Source organism: Brassica rapa, chromosome A01, assembly GCF_000309985.2.
Source record: "Brassica rapa cultivar Chiifu-401-42 chromosome A01, CAAS_Brap_v3.01, whole genome shotgun sequence".
Classification (NCBI taxonomy): domain Eukaryota; kingdom Viridiplantae; phylum Streptophyta; class Magnoliopsida; order Brassicales; family Brassicaceae; genus Brassica; species Brassica rapa.
The window spans coordinates 3,084,010-3,102,617 of NC_024795.2; the positions used below are offsets into that span (position 1 = coordinate 3,084,010).

An 18,608-nucleotide genomic window follows, 5' to 3' on the forward strand; every position below is an offset into this window, starting at 1 on the left:
ACAAATTAAAAAATGAGAAAAATAAATAAATATTTAAAAATTAAATAAAAAATAACAAAAAGTTCAAAAAATAAATAAGATCAAATTAAAATGGAGAAAAATAAAAAAATCATAAATTTAAAAAAAAAGTGAAATTTTTTGAAACTGTTTTTTAAATTTTTATTTTTAATTTTTTAGTATTTATTTTATAAAATTTTAAACCTTAATTCCAAAACCTCACCCCTTAAATCTAAACCCTAAAGCTTGGATTAATTAACCCAAGGGGTATAAGTGTATATTTACCTCTTTAATGAAACTTATTTTTGTGACTTTGAGCCTTGATACTAGTTTGAGAACAAAAACTTGGTTTGGTGTTATCTTAGTCTTTTTTTTTATCAACTTATATCTCCAATGATAATTTCCGACATTATATTTGAAAATGAAAAAAAAAACTTTTTGAATTTTCAATTTTTTGAAATTTATTATTATTTTTTCTGTATTTTAATTTGTTCTTATTTATTTTTTAATTTTTAGTTATTTTTTATTTAATTTTCTAAATCTTTATTTATGTTTCTCACTTTTTTTAATTTATGAGTTTTTTGTTAAATTTTTCGATTTTATTATTTTTTTGTTTATTTATTAATTAAATAATTATTTTTTGAAAAAAAAACTGTTTTTAACCTGTTCAGCAGGTCATTTTTCTTCTTTGGAGGTTTTTTATGATAAAAATGTCACTTTGAAGGTTAAAAGTGTTAGTGAAAAAACTTCAAGGTTTAAAGTGCTAGTAAGTGACACTTTCAAGGTTTTTTATGCGATTTAAAAAATTTATAGATACTCACTATTTTAATTGTCGTTATTAATGAACAAATATATGGGACACTAACATCTAAAATATTTATATCCTCGTATTTATTTATCTATTTATACTATTAAACCAGAATCTATATAAAAATTATGCCCTTTGTTTTTCAGATTTAATTACATTTCAATATCATTGCCATTTCTTTATTATATTTAATATAAAAATTACCAGCATTATTTTTAACGACGGAGGTAGAGAGGGGGAAAGGGGCAACTGCCCCCTATGAAATATTTAAAATTTTGTATTTTCATTGATTATTCAAAACATTTATGGCTTAAGTGATAAAATTTATGCTAATGACCCCTATGAATTTGAATTTAAATCTTACTTTGCCCCCTATAAAATTTTTGTTTGGCTCCACCATTGATCATATGAAGCAACAGTACTAGCATTGAATTTGAATCTTTACAAATATATATATATATATAACTTTTATAAGGACGGTATTGTGATACGATAAAAAAATTACAAATATATTACTTATATAAGATTAAAATTTTATTATTTAATTAATTTATGTTAGTTTTACTAAATAATATAAATTTATAAAATTTTACAATTTCTAAAAAAAATATTTTTATAAAATGACTATTTAAAAAAAAGTGTACACACGGCATTTTTGTCAACAAAATTAGCTGATGTAGCATCAATATGAGTAAAATTAGATGATATGAATGCTGATATAGTGACGTGTATGATTTTGCCGAAAAGATAAACATCATGTATGTTATTTGAAAATTTTGAAAGTTCAGATATGTTTTTGCACGTGACATAAGTAAGGTATGGATTGAATATGTTAGGCATGGAATAGCTGTTTTCCCTATATCAGCTTATAGAAACATATATTATACGATCCTCCAATATATGATTACCGAATTTAACTCCTCATTAAATTGCATCCATAATATTAGGCACTAGATTTTAGATTTTAAAAACTACTATTCTTGCCATTCATTTTTAAGTTCACAAAAATTACATATAGGTGATGTTATTTAATCACGTATTTTAATAAAGTTTAAATCTAAACAGTAAACACAATCCACTGTTATTCAAATGTTAATTCTAAATTCTATTTTAAAATCTAGTGTTATTCAGTGAATGATTTAAATCCAGCTTTTAAAATCTAGTGTTATTCAACTTTCAAGGATTTTAAAATTCTTTGTATTTTAAATTAATTTCAAATCATCTCTTATGGATTCTCATGAACAAATGAATGAATTCAAAATCTGAGGTCTACTGCAGAGATTTTAGAATTCATCAACTTAAAATTTTAAAATTTGATAGATTATAAAACATTAATAATTGATTTGAAATCAGTGATTGAATAACACCTCCATAGAGTTATTAATTATTAAAAATTTGGAGAAATATAGTAGTAGATTATCTTATTAATGTTGGTAATAAAATTAGTTTAATTATATCAAAAATGAAACCAACAAAATTATAAAACAAATTTACTTTAATAGCATTGTCTTAAGTTTAACAAAATATTAATATCGATCGTTTTCAAGATCACTTCTTAATTATATAAATATTATAAATTAGCATCATAACATATATTATTATCTTAAAAATGATCATCCTAAATATATATAACAACTACTACACATATACAAAAAGACATTATATAATTTTCTGAAATATATATGTTACAAAAGATAATATGTTATAAAATTAGGTATTTTAAAAACAGAAAATTTTAAATGTTCAAAATAAGAATCCTGAAAAATAAATTGAAACTGATTCCGGTTAATGACAATATAATAATACTTTTTTGTCTAAAATCTTTATGGACAATTCTCTTAAATAGACTATTTTCAAGTTTTGAACACAAAAATAGATCGCAAGAAGAAAAATGACCAAAATGTTTTCTTTAATAGGTAAAAATACCCTAGTACCCTAGATATATATATAAAAAAATAATTAAAAATAAAAATTGTTTTTAATAGTTTTAGATTATATGTTTTCAAATTCAAACTTTTTTATAATTTGTTTTTCAAATTTTCTTTTTGTAATTCGAAAATACTTTTTGAAACTATTTTTAAAGTTTTTATTTTCAAATTTTTAATATTTATTTTTTATTTTATAAAATTTTAAATCTCAATCTCAAATTTCCACTTGTTAACTCTAAACTCTAAGGTTTGAATTAGTTACTTCTAGATGTATAAATATATATTTACCTATTTAATGAAACATTTTGGTCATTTTGATTCTTAGAATCTATATTTGTGACAAAAACGTTTTTATTGTTATGGTAGGGTATTTTCTAATCTTTATTGATTTATGGTGTTTTAGGCCATATTCAAATGTTTGATGTTCGTGTATATAAGAAAAAGAAACGACGAGACTATGGAGAATTGTCTGTTTTATCGCTTTGGAGACTATTTCTTGTTGGGCTTGGCCTTAACTTAAAATTCTTGGCAGGTTAAACTGCATGGATTAATGAACCAGAAAGTAAATAACTATTATCGCGGATTCAGTTTAGTTTGAAATATGCTTTGATACCAATTTGGTTACATTACCAAGCAACTCCCCATGACGTATCATAGTCTGTACGTCACGTTACCGTCCATTGGCACATCAATTTGGTTTTTGATTTGCTTTAATTAATTATATATACCTTGGGTTTATGAAAGTATAATATTTCTAAGTAATTATAGTTACCTATTCACTTCATGACTTGAACCAACATAAAATCCATACTGTGTCTTACGTTTCTGTATAAAACTATATTTCATTATAAGATTGACTAAAGTTATTTGAAATTCTACAAAAAGAAAGTGTGATTCTCTGTATCCAGCTGCATGCTTTTTGTTTTGCGCTACCAACGCTGCGATAACATTAATAAGGCTGCAATGACAAGAGAAACACATATTTTTTGGTCAACAATTTTCTATTTTTGGAGTGGGATTTTGTCCAGTCATATATTTATACATCAATATCAGTTTTCACTGAAAAAGGAAAGTATTAAAATAATCAAAAGAAAGTATTAGTGTAGCGACACTAAAACTATTAATAGTTTCTGTTTATTTATCTGCGTTTCTGTTTTTCTTTATATTATCTGATAATTACCAATAAATACGTATACACTAATTCGTTTAGCTAATCGAGTGTGTGTGTGTATTGTTAGCGTACAAGTCTAACTTATTTGGTATGTAAATTTGAATAATACCATTAGCATCCTTCCTTTTTAATGCTGGTTTTGTTGATAATGTGATGATACTATCTATTATTGAATCTGAAAACTATACCATTTGGAAACACTTCTGTTTTTAGAAACAATTAGTATTCAGAAGTGATATCTCATATTATGAATATATTTTATTATATTTTTAATATAATCCATAAACCTTTTCAAACTTTTCTAGTAGTCCTTCTATTTGTTATAGTTCTTTTTGCTTCTTCATTTCCTAGGGTATTACAAGAAAAAGGTAAGGGGAGGCAGGAGGGGAGGAGGTCTGTTCAAGAATCTTCGGCGACCACTCGCACAAGAGAGTTTTTGGTCAAATCTTCCACAGCAAGTAGGTGTCAACAAGATTGTGAGGTTTAGTCTCAACATTCGTTTACACTATTTTTTGTTCTAAAGTTTGCGTCTTTTTTATTTTGTGTTGCCTCTCCGTCTCAGATTCTAGGTCCCAGTTCTCTTCTTTGTCAACTTTTGCGCTTTAGTGTACAAAGCTACACTATTGTATTCGCAAATTAATTTCTTTTGTCAAGATTCACAATCACAAATGGGAAGCAGAACCGTCACTACTACTGAATCTAATTTTTTTTATAAAACATCTGGCAAAATCCATAAGATATTTAGCAAACAAAAACAAAACCCATCCCCATAATATTGATGTAGCTTTAAACGGTCAGGTTGGAAGATTTATTTCGCATAACCTCTCTTAGAAACCAACTTGATTCTTTTTTCTATTTCATGTTATTTCTCGTTTGGTTAAAAAGATTTCATTTTTCTGTTTCAGCTGTGAAAACAAAATTTTCAATTAACTTAACATTTTTCCTTGATGCAAAAAAAAAAAAATCCACTGTCTTCCGCTAGAACAAAGCTTTGAATTTAAATCATTTCAAGAAAACATTTTTATTTTATAAGGGCAACATATTTGCTTTAAACACAAATACATGGAACGGCAGTGATGGGAAACAAGGGGGTTTTCTATGGTTTTACGTTTGAAGATACATTGACAATATGAAGAAATAGTAATAGTTTAATTCCTCTATAAACCCGCTGTTAATAGTTTGCTTTAGTGACCCCCACCCATGTCAATAGAAACCAAAGTGAACCAAGCACAAACCAAACATACCAAATTGGATATGTATTTCAAATAGAACCCGAAAACAATAATAGAATGTAGGTATGTCCTCTAATGAATTCAGTTATCCAATCAAACTAACTGTTCTTTTGGTTACTACCAAAGACTGTTTCTTTGCTCAAGTTGCTTACACATTCTTTAAGGAACGTGTAATATAGATAATTGTAAACATAAGTTACCTCTAGTAGGATACTTTTGTCATGTCTATAATGAATCAAGCTATATATATATCTCTGCACCAGCGTCAACCCCAAGATCTTTCTTCATCACACTTTGTGGTTATAATCAAAATTTCTATGCGACTTGTGTGATGAACTTGGTTTTGGTTTCAGCATGATAAATAAAGTATGATTTAGACTTTTGATAATCACTTTGAATGAAATTTTATGCAGCTAGCTAGCTAAGGAGAAGAAGAAGAGGCAATGTCAGAAACTGGAGAAAGTTCAGACCAAGCAGAATGTGCACGTGTAAGTAAAGGAAACTGAATAGTGGCCCTGATGCATCATGCATGCATTGATGATTGTCATTATTTATATCTTTCTAATTCCAATTGATGAAAGAAAGACAACACAAGACAGAGTCATATATAGTTGTGGATCATTTTTTGTTTGTTTAACAAAAAAAAATGTTGTTTTTGTAGGTACTTGTTGATATTCCGGAAGAAGTTTGTACGTGTACTTGACGAAATCATCAAACTGGTTCACCCGCAATTTCAGGCAGTAGTGGCTGATGTCTTGCAACTGGTGCCACAAGATATTTTGGCACTCATAACTGAAGCAAAACGTGACTCCACGGTCAGAATCATGGAGTACGTACATTGACAAAACGAGTGCAGATATCAAACATGTAAGATATGCAACATGGGTTAAACGTCGGGTAAGTAAATATCTTTGACTCACTTGATTTCAAATGGTTTTCCAGTTTATAACTTTCATTTATTTTTGGTTTGATTGGCAGCTGATACCAGACTGTTTGAAAGGTAAGGAATGGCAAGAAATCATGGGAGAGTTGAGACACCAGCGGGATCACGGTGAGTTTAAACACATATATTTATATATTATTATACAATGTTGTCTTAAAGAAAATATTTAATTATTTGTTAATGCATGATGATTGTTTATTCTTTTTTTTTTTTTTGTGCTGCAGATGTATGTTGGGCTATTGTAGTTAGCGAACTTATAAGGGCAATGAGAATAATCGATGGACGTCAGACAGACAAAACGATCAGATACTCTCCGCAAGATTTGATTGATTTTTCGGATAAAGATAAACGAAGAACAGAGCAGAAATCAGGTCACTACTGCTACACCCTGAATCTGATAAAAGGAATGGAATACGTAGTTGAAAATGGAATCCAAAGGGAAGAAGATAGGCCTTTCAAAGGATGTCCTGAAAATGTTGCTGAGCGTAAACCATCCGAGTTTGCTTATATAGAAAAATTTGTGAGACTCCGTTCCTTGGAAGATGCGCTTCTCCAACTGGCACACCATCCCATTGGTGCAGCCTTGGCAATGTTTCAACCTGAATACAGAGAAATTGGGAAAAAAGTAAATGATCTTTCTTTTTTTTTTCTTGGTTTGTCGTCCATATATACATATATACTGTTGAAGAAGTTTCAGTACTGACTTTAGAATACTTTGGTTTCTTATCATGATGTACAACAAGATTTATCGTGGACCTGCCAATCGGTTCTCTCGTTTCGTTGGTTTGCATGCTATTTCTCTAATGGCCGTGTATGAAGATGAGAATGGAGAAAAGTATATTCTTGGAAGAGCTAGCCATGGGGATGACTTTGGAGATCATGGCTACATCAGAATCTCATTGGAAGCTATGCTTCTTTACATACCCACTCCCGGTGAAGCAATTGACGACAAGTTTTCAAAATACTTCTCCAAGCCGGCGCCACTTCTTAGCAGGTTTTCCTACCCAAAACTATTATCTCTGAAGGATGAGGAAGCTAAACGTGTGAAGCATGCAAAACAGATTAGTAAGAAGAAGTTTCATGACTTTTTTTTTGTTTTGTTTTAATTTACTTATTTTCACGCTCCAACAAACGCTTAATTGTTTTACAACTGACTGATACAGGGCATGGATGATGATTAAAAAACGACTGATGGAAAGAAACAAACAAGGCGTTGACAACCAATTTATTTTTTTCTTCTGTTTTGCATATGCAGCAAACCCTCCTTGTCTGAGCGGTTAAAACATGATGCTGTTGATACATGGTTTTTATTTTATTTTTGCTTTATCCAGCTTAGCTTGTCTTCTAAGCAGATTCTCTGGAGTCTTTTTTTAAAGTTTGCAAACAACATTGTTCCTTCCAACTCGATTTGTTATATATCTATCTGATTAATTCTCCTGAGAATTGGTTATTTAAAGTTTGAAAACGAACTAAATCATCTCTTAAACATTTAACATCCAAAGGGAAAACAAATCATGCTAAGTTAGCTGACTTTAGTCATACACACAATAATAGTAACTTAAACATGAAAAGATCAAATACATTAAAAAAAAACACAGGAGAGGAGGAGGACAACATTTCTTTCTAGATCTCAGCATGACACTACTTTCCCAACATGCATGTAACTTCAAGGCACATGTGTCCTTGTATACCATCCCTTGTTTGCCTTATTATAGCTTTGCACTCATGACCCCTGTGGGTTTTGAAAGTCATGTAGAAGATTGCATTACTCGACTTCAGCTTCATACTCGGCTCCACATCTTCCTTTGTACGCACCACTACTTTCTTCACCTTCAACGGCAAATAAGTTTCCTGCAAGACAGACAGACACGGTCAAACAAATTTTTTTGTTGAAACAAGGCAAGAGTTTAGGAATGAACAGTCACATCTCTACTCTATGTACCATGTCGGGCCGCTCTGAGGACAATGCAATTTCAGCGTAAAGATTAAGCCATTCGTTATCCTGCAGTTCTGAGTCCTTCACCTCATGGAACTGAAGCTTATTAGGTCCGGTAAGTGCATCATCCTGTAGCCAACTGGGCATCACACCTGTGTAGAATTTATCTACAGCATCAGGGTCCCATCGCCATAGGGAACCTCGTGCTTCTCTAATTCCTGTAACGTTTTTTCTAAAAATGATTACTCATATCCAACAGAAGACAGCTATGATCCTAGAGAATATGAAACAAACAAGTAATCTGCAAGTAGGAACAAAAGAAAAAAAGGGGGGGGGGGGAAAGTTACTACCAGCAGCAGGCACTTGAGGAGGCTTAATCCTGCATTGTTTAGTGATCAATCTCAAGCGCTCTTTGTTCTCGGTGGCAGAATCCCAAACACAGGTTTGGAAAGCAACAAGAGAATGGTTGTTGTCTGGATCCACGGCCTCCAAAGTAATATAGTAATTGACAAATGAAACGGCTTCTGCGTTAACTTTCTTTACAGCCCTGAATTGTAAATTTGTCCCCTACAATAAGGAAAATCATCAGAACCAAACCAAACCAAAGAGAGACTACTAATAAGTGTAAGAGAGAAAAAGAGAGAATTTTTATTATAACCTTGTCAATATTGTAACAGTGGAGTCCCAGCTTAGCCAAGGGTGTGTCGGAGTCATTACATCCACAGGGCATTATCCCACCAAATGGATGATAGCAAAAATCAACGTCGAAACCCTAACGAAACATTCAAAATCATTAATCCAAAACCCTAAAAGAGAGAGAGAGAAAAAAAAAAAAAGGCACAAGCTTTAGGAGAATTAATTTACATCGGAATCCCTGACTTGCTGAAGATACTTGGCCTCTTCCACCGGATCCATCTCGTCGTCGGCTGAATCATAATAGTAGTCGTCGTAGCCAGAATCTTCTTCTTTTACTGGCGGTGCAGAAGACGATTCCACCTTCAGCTCATCCAGACACAGCTTGGCCTCATCCAGCATTACATCGTACATCTTTCCGATCTCCATCTAATGCAACCAAACTTGTTCAGAGCGGACACACTAGGGCTGTCTCCTTTTCTAATCGCAACTTTGCCTTTTCTTTTTGTTCACCTCAGATTTAGAATTTAGACCTCTCGACTTTTATTTCTCAATCTATTTTTCTCCTTACTTTTTAATTTGATCATTTAACCACCCAAAACTTACAAATTTCACTATTTTGTTACCCAAATTTTCATCTATAGTTAAATTATTTTTCATATTTAGTTTATTTTCTGAAATCTATGCAGATTAAACTGTGTTTTCTTTTGAAGAAAGAGATTAAACTGTGTTTCATGTTTTAAACTGAATACTAGATTTCGATCCGCGCTTTCAAAGCGCGGGTTTTATGGGTTATATACGAAATTGGATATGAGATAGTATTTTAAGTATATTGTGTATTATTATGTTATAAAGTCATATTATATCAAATATATAAATTTGTTTAAAATTATATAACTTACGAATAAATTTATTCGAGATTTTTTATATACATTCTTATGTAACGCTTTCTTAAGTATAAAAATTTTACCTAAATTTGATAATCGAATCAAACTAATACGAAATACAGGCTCAATGGAACTGCATTTCCTTCATTTCTCCAAACCATGTTTTGGTTCAGCTCTTCCAATACATATTTGCTATTCTATTTGGATGTACCATCAACGTATAATATCTGAATACAACATTTAGATGTGTATTCAAACTTGTTCTTTTTTATAGTTTGTATATGTATCAATGTCCAAATGTTATGTTTTGTTTTTCAAATTTTATAAGCATTTGAATGCTACTAATTAAAAAACTAAATCGACAGCATTTATATTACTAATAATAAATAAATTATTACATACACTGGCAACAAAAAAATAGGAATATGTTATATTTCAGGAGATCCAAATACAAAATTTTATCATAGTTTGATAAATATCAGCGATCAAAATTTACAATTATTAAAATACACAATGAAAGAGAATAAGTCAAAAGGTAGAGGCATTCAATAAGAGAAAGGTTTATGGAGAAGGCAGCTCTAGCTCCTCCTCAGCTAGTGGTAAGAAGATAACAGAACTACCTGATGAAGAGAGACGTCTTGTCTTTAACCCGAGAGGAGGTTCTGTTTCAGATAGTAGACGGGCAAGACATTGCATTTTGAGTGTTGACAGTCAGAGATCAGTAAATAGAGGTAGTAACCGCATGAGATTCTCTAACTGAGGGAGTGGTGGAAATGGTTTATCCTCTATTACAACAACAGATATGTCCCAGACTGAAACATCAAACAACAACCTCAACTCTCCTGTCTCTTTGGAGCTGTTCTCTGGTTTTCCAGAACTTGGTCTCTCTGGTTCCTTATCGGGTCAAGACAGTTTTCACAGTTAAAATTTAGATGGGATCTCTGACGTGAGTATTACTTGTTACTCCACACCTTAATCAAATAGAGCTTACGGCAATGCCCTTAACACTGCTTTTTGCAGATTTTGCCAGAACTTGATAGGATTGAACAAGATATTGAGCTTAATTACGAGGTACATGTTTTGAGTTTCAGATATTGTCATGTGTGTTGTTACTCATATTTTCCTATCTTTTAAGCAGGAACTGCTTATTATGGACACAGGTTTACTTCTAGCTGCACTAAGCGTCTATGACCAACACCATGACATGAGGCTAGACATTGGTAACATGTCCTATGAGGTTTGTGTTCCCATCTTCAAACCCGCCTTACGCTCTGATAGGTAGTTATCTTAGCTCTTTGTCTTTTGAATGAATGCAGGAACTATTAGCTTTAGAAGATAGAATTGGTACAGTAAGTACTGCTCTCACAAAAGAAGCAATATCAAAGTGTTTGAAAACAAGCATCTATCAGAAGAAACCTTCAAGTTATGGGTCTATAACCAATAGTCCTTGTGATCACAAGGAAGATTCCAAATGCAGCATATGCCAGGTAGATTTCTCTTTCGTCATGCTTTGTTAGTCAAAATCATTACATAGTTTAATGGATATATTTTATGATTACAAGCGTTTCATTGATGATGATCATGACTGTGAATATAGAACTGATATGAAGATATGAGAAATCAGAAATGTTGGTTTCTGTTTTCCAAAGATTTCTTCACTCTTTTTTTTTTGGTTCCTAGGAAGAGCATACAATAGGAGATGAAGTTGGGAGGCTACACTGTGAGCACACATACCATCTGAAGTGTGTGCAAGAGTGGTTGCGGATGAAGAGTTGGTGCCCAATCTGCAAAACCCCTGCAGAGACCTCCTCCTCTAAATAGCCGTCATCTCCATGTTCGTTGTAGTATTTATTTCATCCAGAGCCTGTGGACAAACAATGGAACCCGCCTAAAAAGGGCTTCACCATTTGCTTTGTGTACATATACAAATTTCACACCGGCTTGGCTTTGACTCTCTCTGGCCTGTATTCTCTTTAACTCTCTTTTATCTAACGACACAACTTCCTGTGTGTGTTACTTCCGCTTCTCGCCTATTGCCTGTTTATTTCCGTAATGTAAAGCAGGTAAGACGCTAAAGATGTCATTTGAAGAACAAAGATCTCATCTTATATCATTTAATCTCGGTCAATATCTTGAAAAGCAACAACGAACCTGGTTATTTGGATCTCTTGATGAAAATAAGTTTTGTGCAGGGACAACAATGTTCTCACTAACATGATAGCCAATTAACACCACAGACATTGAGGACTATAAAAAGTAACCTTTTTCATTGAAATGTGAAAACAAAACTGTAAAGGAAATGCAGCTAAAAGTGACGTCAATGTCTTTTCAAAGCTATAAAGTTTAAACAATTCTAAGACTATGTTACATACACAGCAATACTCCAGATATTACACGACTATTTTGTACCTTGCTCCCACCTCAAACCCAAAGTATCTCTTCCAAAACTCTCTCTCTTGATTCCCTTATCAGCCTCACAGATCTTGAAACTCGCTGCGATGGCCACTGATCTTAACAACAACACGTATTTTGCATTCAAATACGGTTCTTTGAGCTCTAGCTGCATTTGGAAATATCTACTAACCTGCCCCGAGTTTGCCGCTGCAGAACTTAGATATGTCTCTCAGCCATCAGCTCCACTGGACCAAAACCAGTTTCTTTGGGACAAGAGCAGCTTTACTCAGACAATTTGCAACATCCAACATCCCCAAACATTTTCATTCACACCCCTTCTCGCTCCTCAAATGAACGCATGGAGATTTTCTCCAGAAGTAACGGCCAGTCTTCGCCAAGTTGATGTGGATTTAGCTCCATTGCAGCTCTAAAATCAAGCAAAGACACCGGATGCTGCTGTTCTTGCGTTATCTCAGACGCTTGGTTACTCGGCCACATCCCATTCACAATCTTCTCTCGGCTCTGCGGTTTGTCTAAACTTTGGTTTCCATTCGTGGACCGAGCTCCAGACAAATCAACGCATGATTTGACCAGTTTCTTCAAGTACACGTCCAACATGTTATTTAACATAGTGGAACACTCCGCTGAAACCCCTCCTAGACCCTGTGCTACTGCAATACTCTCCATCCTCTTCCTCAGCATATCTGTTTCTAATAATCCACCACTATCATAGCAAGTAATGAAGTCACCCTTGGTCGAAGCTGGAACTGTTCTCCGGGTCCCACTGTATGGAATAATCCCTAGAGGTGCCATTACAGGATTCTTGGAAAGAACCAATCTACCTCGCTCCTCTTGAGCTACGTCATCATCTCTGATAACTTGTGCTGTGACCTTACCTTTACTATGATAAGGTAATGGACCGCCTCGTTCACCAGAATCTGGACCTGAACTATGATAAGCAACAGGTCCAACGTCACCGTTCTCTTTATTTCTATTACTGCTTCCGTCTTCTCTACAAAGTGGCTGATGCAACAGACTATCAACCTTTCCGTTAGGCCCAAGTGGACTAGGCCTATCACACTTTCCAGACCGGACCTTGTGTAACACCCCATTTGACAAAACCGGATTATGGTTAGGGATGAGAGATCCGCTTTGTTGAGGTCCATCTTCTTTCCCAAGCACCAAAGATTTGGTTTTTTGAAGTGGTGGGGATTTAGCAAGAGATGCATTCTTCAAGATGGAGTGAATCAGCTTGTTGTGTAGAGGAAGATTCTCCCTCCCCAAAAGACGGTGACATGACTTATCAAACTCAACCTTAGTAAGCTTCTGACGCAGAAACCTACCCAAGTAATAAAAGTACCTTCTTGATCTCTCAGCCCCAATCTTCTTCACTATATGCAGTTTCAGCTCAGCTAGATCAATCCTGTGATGATCTTCAGCACCTTGCATACTTCTCTCTCTTTGTGCTTCTTCTTCTTCTTAGAAACTCAAAAGCCAATGGAAACAATCAGAGGCTAGTTATCCTTCACACCAATTGATCCAACTCATGAACTTATTATAACTTCTTAAACTCAAATCCAGAAGCATTTCAAGAACTTAGCTGAAGGCTTTTGGTACAAATCTAGGAGCTGTACAATGCAAATCCAAATCTCATCTCCTCCCAAAACCAAAACCCTAGAGAACAGAGATCATCATCAACTACTACCCAGCTCACACTAACAACCTTAAAGTTTCCACCTTTGGCTGATTCAGTATCAGGATAATACTACAAACCCTAGAGCTCCAAAGTTACCAACTTCAAGACGAAACTGAATCAGAGCAGAGCAGAGAGCAATCCAGCATTTCCCTTTCACGCCCAATTCGTAAAGCTAACAACTTTGAGAATTACAGCTGGAGCAAATCGAGATCAGTGGAGTTTGAGAAAGAAGAAGGAAAAAAGATTCGAGCTTGAGAACAGAGCAACGAATTCGAAATGAAGCGAGGGAATGAGGGAAGCGGGACCCCAAGCTTTGGAAGCAGAGAAACAACAACAAGTGTTGTTGGAAGATTGAATTGAGAACAAAAAGGAATAACCTTTCTTTTTTTTTTTTTTGCCTAAGATTGACCCAGAAATTCAGACAAGCGACAAAAAAAAAAAGAAGACCGAACACAAAAAGAAGAAGTAAACTTGTTGTTCCGACCAAACACAAATGATTTCTCGGCGTCGTCGTGGGCTTTGTTCGTATTTGCCCTTTAGAAGCCGAAAGCTTTTTCACTCTTCTTTGTTTTATTAAAAGCTGCGATCGCTGCTTATTGGGTTTTGTTCGTTTTCTTCTTCTTCTTCTTCCTCTTTTTTTTTTATTCTGTCTGTTTTTTTTTCTTCTCTCACTTTCTCTGCTTATTGTACTTTCTACTTTGGCTTAAACTAAGTTGACATAAGAAATAGATAGAACCCATTTATGCATCTTGCAGTCTTCTGATCCGAGAGTAATCTCATCTACTATTGATACTAGGTACTACTACATCGGTGGATCATGTCTGAATTTCTGTTGGAAAGTAGTTACACAAATTACAATTTATAAGACTGAAGATGATTGTTACTTGTTAGTGCTTTGAGATTTGTTCCCAACAACAGGTGCTAGCCTTTTTGGTCAACAATTTTTTTTTTAATTTGGTACTGAAAAAAGAGTACAGTATTGAATCTTCAAACAGTAAGCTTTCTCAGCTACAACATAAAACATTAAACATTCAGAAATTAAACAAACAGAAACACAGTTTGACATCACTTCCACAAGATCCTCCTAACTCGAATACTACAAAGGAGTACAATAAAAACACTAAAGAGGTAACGAAATGACAGAGTAGGACTGGTACCTAAACATACATGTCACATAATCCTAACTCTCCTACTGCACTGTGTTTCTTGTGTACAGCTCTCTCCTTACAGTTTTTATTTGCCCCGTCCTTTGCCTCGAACTCCTCGCCCTCTTCCCCTACCTCGCCCTCGTCCTCCTCTTCTCGTGGGTTGTGCCATTACCTTGCTAGTACCAGGGCTGCTACTTGCTGAGTTTGAGTTCGGTAGAGACTGGTCTCCCGGGAGCCACTCTTTCTCATGCGTGCTCGAACTGTTATGCGAGGCGCTTGAGCCGCTGTTATTGTTTTCCTTGCTATCAATCGCACCATCTAAGCCATTCCCTACTGTGATATCATCACCAGGAGTTTCATGTATAGGCTCAGAAGCCTCAGCTTCCATTGCCACTGGTGAGCTGAAAAAAGAAGGCACTTGTCATCTTATGTCAAGCCAACCAAACAAAGAAGCCAGTTTGTTTTTAAAAAAAAAGAGTAATTATTTTTGTACCTAGGTGATGAAGATGGGAGACCGTTGGCTATAGGATGTGCTGCGCCTATATCATCAGCTTCCTTTGATGTTTCAAACACATCCTTTGGGATACAAAAGCTCCCAGTTGGATCCAAAGTTGCTCCAGGAGCCAAGACAGCTTTATTAATTAACGAGTTAATAAATAGAACCAACCACAAACATCATCAAATAAATCCAAATTGTTACCATTTGTGGTTTCCCCAATAGTTGAGCTAGGCTGGATAAAGTCATTACCCACAGCATTGGAGTCATCAACACCAGCTCCTTGTGTGGAAACAACTCCACCTTAGCAGAGAAAATGTTAAAGCCATGAGACGGGACTATATAAATCGAAGATGAGAGAGTGTATACAAAAAAAAACGGATGAAGGGATATAACTAACGAGATCTAGTGTTGTGTATAACTCTTGTTTCTTCAACGGCTTGATTAGCTTCCGTAGTCTTCAATCAAGTAAAAACACAAGGGAAAGAAATAAAAGATTAGACCTGCAAGTCCCTTCTTGCTATAGAGACACATAGTGTAAAGGGTGGGGTGATACCTGATTTGGTAGGACCACGCTTTGCTCAATCTGTATAGCTGAAGAAAAAGAAAACAGAAACAAAAAGAGTTACTACATGTAAACGAGAACATAAATTACTTTCAGCTTTATCTCATGTTGCCATATAAAATGAAAAAGAAGAACACCTTGAGCACCTCCATCAACATTCAATGATGCTACACTACGAGGGGATACAGTTTTAAGCATTTCCTCTGTTGCTTTAGCTCTGACTTTACGAATTTCATCTTGAATATTCCATGTAGGATTCGAACGGGATCTCCTTCTCAGCTGCATTTTGATACCAAAAGTCAGAATGCATATATATAACTCTTGAAAGAGTCATAAGAAATAGTATCACACAAATGCCTCGTGATTAACTAACATGAACAAACAAAAAAAAACTACAGGCTTTTAAACAATGCTTTTGACCAGAAGATGAGTAAGCACTGCACCTTGGAAGAGGAGAAGTTTCCAGCACTATAAGGAAACGGCGTCCCTTCCTTAAGAAGTTGCATCCCTGCTGGTGATGGTGAGCGAAACTCTGAAGTGTTCGCAGCTGGAGATCCCCATGGCAGACGAGCTCTCATATATAATTTGGCCACATCCACAGGCGATCCACCACCATCTTCAGTTGCCTGGAAGTTGAAAATAAAAACTGAGGTGGTTATCACTGTCTAAAGCACACTGGAGAAGAAACTATAAATGGTGGAATTGGTCAAGAAAACTATCAGAAGATGGTAATACTTAAACTACTTTAGCTAGAGAGATCTGAACTTACTATAGACTTTGAATTTGATGCTGATTTCTTCTCCTCCAACCATCTTTTTGCTTCCATGACAGCTTTATTAGACATTTCACCCACATCCACCTCTGAGAAAGAAAAAAAGCGAGAAAATGTTATCACATAGACTAATCCCTTCTGCTTGCACAAGATTAGTTACATACCATTATCACTATGCCTCCCTTCATTAGGAGTGGGGACACTGGGATGATCTACAACTCTCGCCTTGATGATATCTATTAATCTATCGCCTTCTTCCCTGAAACAACATACATATCAACAGCTCAACAATCTCATTATAAAGAAAAGAATATCACAGATATATTTTCAACTAAGATATAATATGTCCAGACACTTCGAAATAATACCTTGCAAATGTTTCTTGCATGAGAAGCTGCTCAATTACACGCTTAGAACCGAGTCTTTGGATGGTTGATTCCTGGGCATTCAACATGGTCATATTAACACAAGAACAAATCATATTCACTCCACATAAATTGAAATCAGGTTGCCATCAAAATACAAAGTTGGAAAAGTCAAATTTGTGGAATTCTACAAAACCATCGAAACATGGTAAAAGGGCGAAAAGGTAGACTCAGTAAAAAGCCATTGAAATATTCAGAACTAGAACCTTTGGCAACACCATCCACTACACCAATAAAGCTGAATCAATTCTATGAACAAATAAATTTGAGAAAATTTATAAGTTTAAGCATCTATGGTTAGTACCTCAAGCATCGTTTCATCTTCGGGAAAACCGGTAATGTTCTTCTCAACATCCTCATCACCTTCAATGTCTGAAAACAAGGAAGATAACATATAATACCTACTACCAAAGAGAGAAAAGAAGACACAAAGCTAGCCAGTTTTGTCACATTTGAAAGAATGATGTGTACTTGTGTAGGACCTAATTGAATTCGTAAATGAAATGAAAAATATAGCTTAAGAATGAATACGAAGTCTACAGGTTTAGAAGTTAAGTAAGTTCAATGCTCTACAGCAATTGAGTGACATTAATGAGGGAAATAGAAAAAAAAAAAAGGTGGAAGCTTTAAATCAAATTCTCACATTTCAAATAAAAAGGGTTGGTTTCAGATTCCGACCAAACAATAAAACCAAAATTTTCAAACTAATCTTGTCTGAACCTAACGAAAGTTATACATTTTTTTTTTTGCAAACACATACCTGAAGATGAATCCTCGTCATCCTCGGAAGAAGATGAGGAAGAATCAGAGAAGACGACGGAAGAAATGAATTTCCCGGCGCCGGAGGCAATCACGGTGACAGGTTTGTAAACAAGCCTGGAGATCCAACTAGGGTTTTGCTGAGGAGGATCTCTGGATCTTGGAGCGGGGCGGTCGTACGGCGTCCTGACGGCGAATCTCCGGCGAGGTCGAAGAATCTTGCCTCCGGATTGAGGCTGACGTGGTCCGGCGTCGGAATCCATGGGAGAAGGGAGGAAGTGAGAGAGAGAGAGTTCGTTGATGTGGTTTTCTCGTTATTTGTCGTCTTCTTGTTCTCCTCCCTCTATTTTTTTTTTATTTGTTTTTTCTCACCCCAGTTATGTTTCCTAATTAACAGGGCTGCGGTTAGAATTACTAATCATTTTTTTTTGATGAAATTCATGTTTGTTTTCCACATTAAAGCCAATTGATGACAATATTTTAGGAAAAAATAATATTCTGGTCAATTCTTGGTTCTTCAAATTTTATACCAATTACATTAAATTTTTTGGTCAAATTATTTATCGACAGCATAGATCTTACTCTATTCTTTTAAATTTTTCATGAACGAACGAGTTTTTGAAAAATCTCCTCTCTGTTTCTGATGAAGAATAAAATGAACAACTTTTTTTTGTTTATTTAATTTCTTAAATGAATTTGGGCAATTGTCAATAATAGCACATTTTGAAGTTTATGTCTCGAAAATAGCACTAAAAGGAGAAAGTCACAAAAATGACATTCATTAAAGGGTAAAATATCTCTAATACTCTTGGTTTAAA

At 34.5% G+C, this 18,608-nt stretch overlaps 4 protein-coding genes and 1 pseudogene across 9 annotated transcripts; 2 read left to right on the forward strand and 3 right to left on the reverse strand.

The window, feature by feature from the left end:
* Positions 1–3,405: 3,405 nt before the first annotated feature.
* LOC103851834 (cathepsin L-like proteinase) lies at positions 3,406–7,750 on the forward strand. 5 transcript variants are annotated; one of them, XM_033279849.1, is made up of 5 exons: positions 3,406–4,385; positions 5,550–5,624; positions 5,798–6,187; positions 6,304–6,704; positions 6,823–7,750. In XM_033279849.1, exons 3-5 carry the CDS (start codon positions 6,067–6,069, stop codon positions 7,183–7,185), a joined length of 885 nt encoding a protein of 294 aa, XP_033135740.1. In that variant the 5' UTR covers positions 3,406–4,385; positions 5,550–5,624; positions 5,798–6,066; the 3' UTR covers positions 7,186–7,750. The 5 variants fall into 5 exon arrangements, with proteins under 5 accessions (XP_033135740.1, XP_033135745.1, XP_033135750.1 ...); XM_033279854.1 differs by having other exon boundaries at positions 3,406–4,362; XM_033279859.1 differs by having other exon boundaries at positions 3,406–6,187; positions 6,823–7,144; positions 7,243–7,750.
* Positions 7,537–9,178, reverse strand: LOC103851825 (UPF0725 protein At2g20620). Its single transcript, XM_009128694.3, has 5 exons — positions 8,880–9,178; positions 8,674–8,787; positions 8,366–8,582; positions 8,022–8,233; positions 7,537–7,930 (listed from the first exon to the last, which is right to left on the reverse strand). Exons 1-5 carry the CDS (start codon positions 9,075–9,077, stop codon positions 7,721–7,723), a joined length of 951 nt encoding a protein of 316 aa, XP_009126942.2. The 5' UTR covers positions 9,078–9,178; the 3' UTR covers positions 7,537–7,720.
* A 646-nt stretch (positions 9,179–9,824) lies between these two features.
* On the forward strand, positions 9,825–11,548 carry LOC108871102 (annotated as a pseudogene).
* A 227-nt stretch (positions 11,549–11,775) lies between these two features.
* LOC103851844 lies at positions 11,776–14,385 on the reverse strand. 2 transcript variants are annotated; one of them, XM_009128716.3, is made up of 2 exons: positions 12,120–14,334; positions 11,776–12,040 (listed from the first exon to the last, which is right to left on the reverse strand). In XM_009128716.3, the coding sequence occupies exon 1, from the start codon at positions 13,376–13,378 to the stop codon at positions 12,257–12,259; it is 1,122 nt and encodes a 373-aa protein (XP_009126964.1). In that variant the 5' UTR covers positions 13,379–14,334; the 3' UTR covers positions 11,776–12,040; positions 12,120–12,256. The 2 variants fall into 2 exon arrangements, with proteins under 2 accessions (XP_009126964.1, XP_033135633.1); XM_033279742.1 differs by having other exon boundaries at positions 11,784–12,807; positions 12,892–14,385.
* Positions 14,386–14,594: 209 nt separating this feature from the next.
* On the reverse strand, positions 14,595–18,415 carry LOC103851853 (protein KAKU4). Its single transcript, XM_009128727.3, has 12 exons — positions 17,792–18,415; positions 17,336–17,403; positions 16,975–17,045; positions 16,771–16,865; positions 16,604–16,695; positions 16,278–16,460; positions 15,972–16,113; positions 15,826–15,863; positions 15,670–15,727; positions 15,474–15,572; positions 15,267–15,405; positions 14,595–15,174 (listed from the first exon to the last, which is right to left on the reverse strand). Exons 1-12 carry the CDS (start codon positions 18,051–18,053, stop codon positions 14,859–14,861), a joined length of 1,563 nt encoding a protein of 520 aa, XP_009126975.1. The 5' UTR covers positions 18,054–18,415; the 3' UTR covers positions 14,595–14,858.
* Positions 18,416–18,608: the final 193 nt, after the last annotated feature.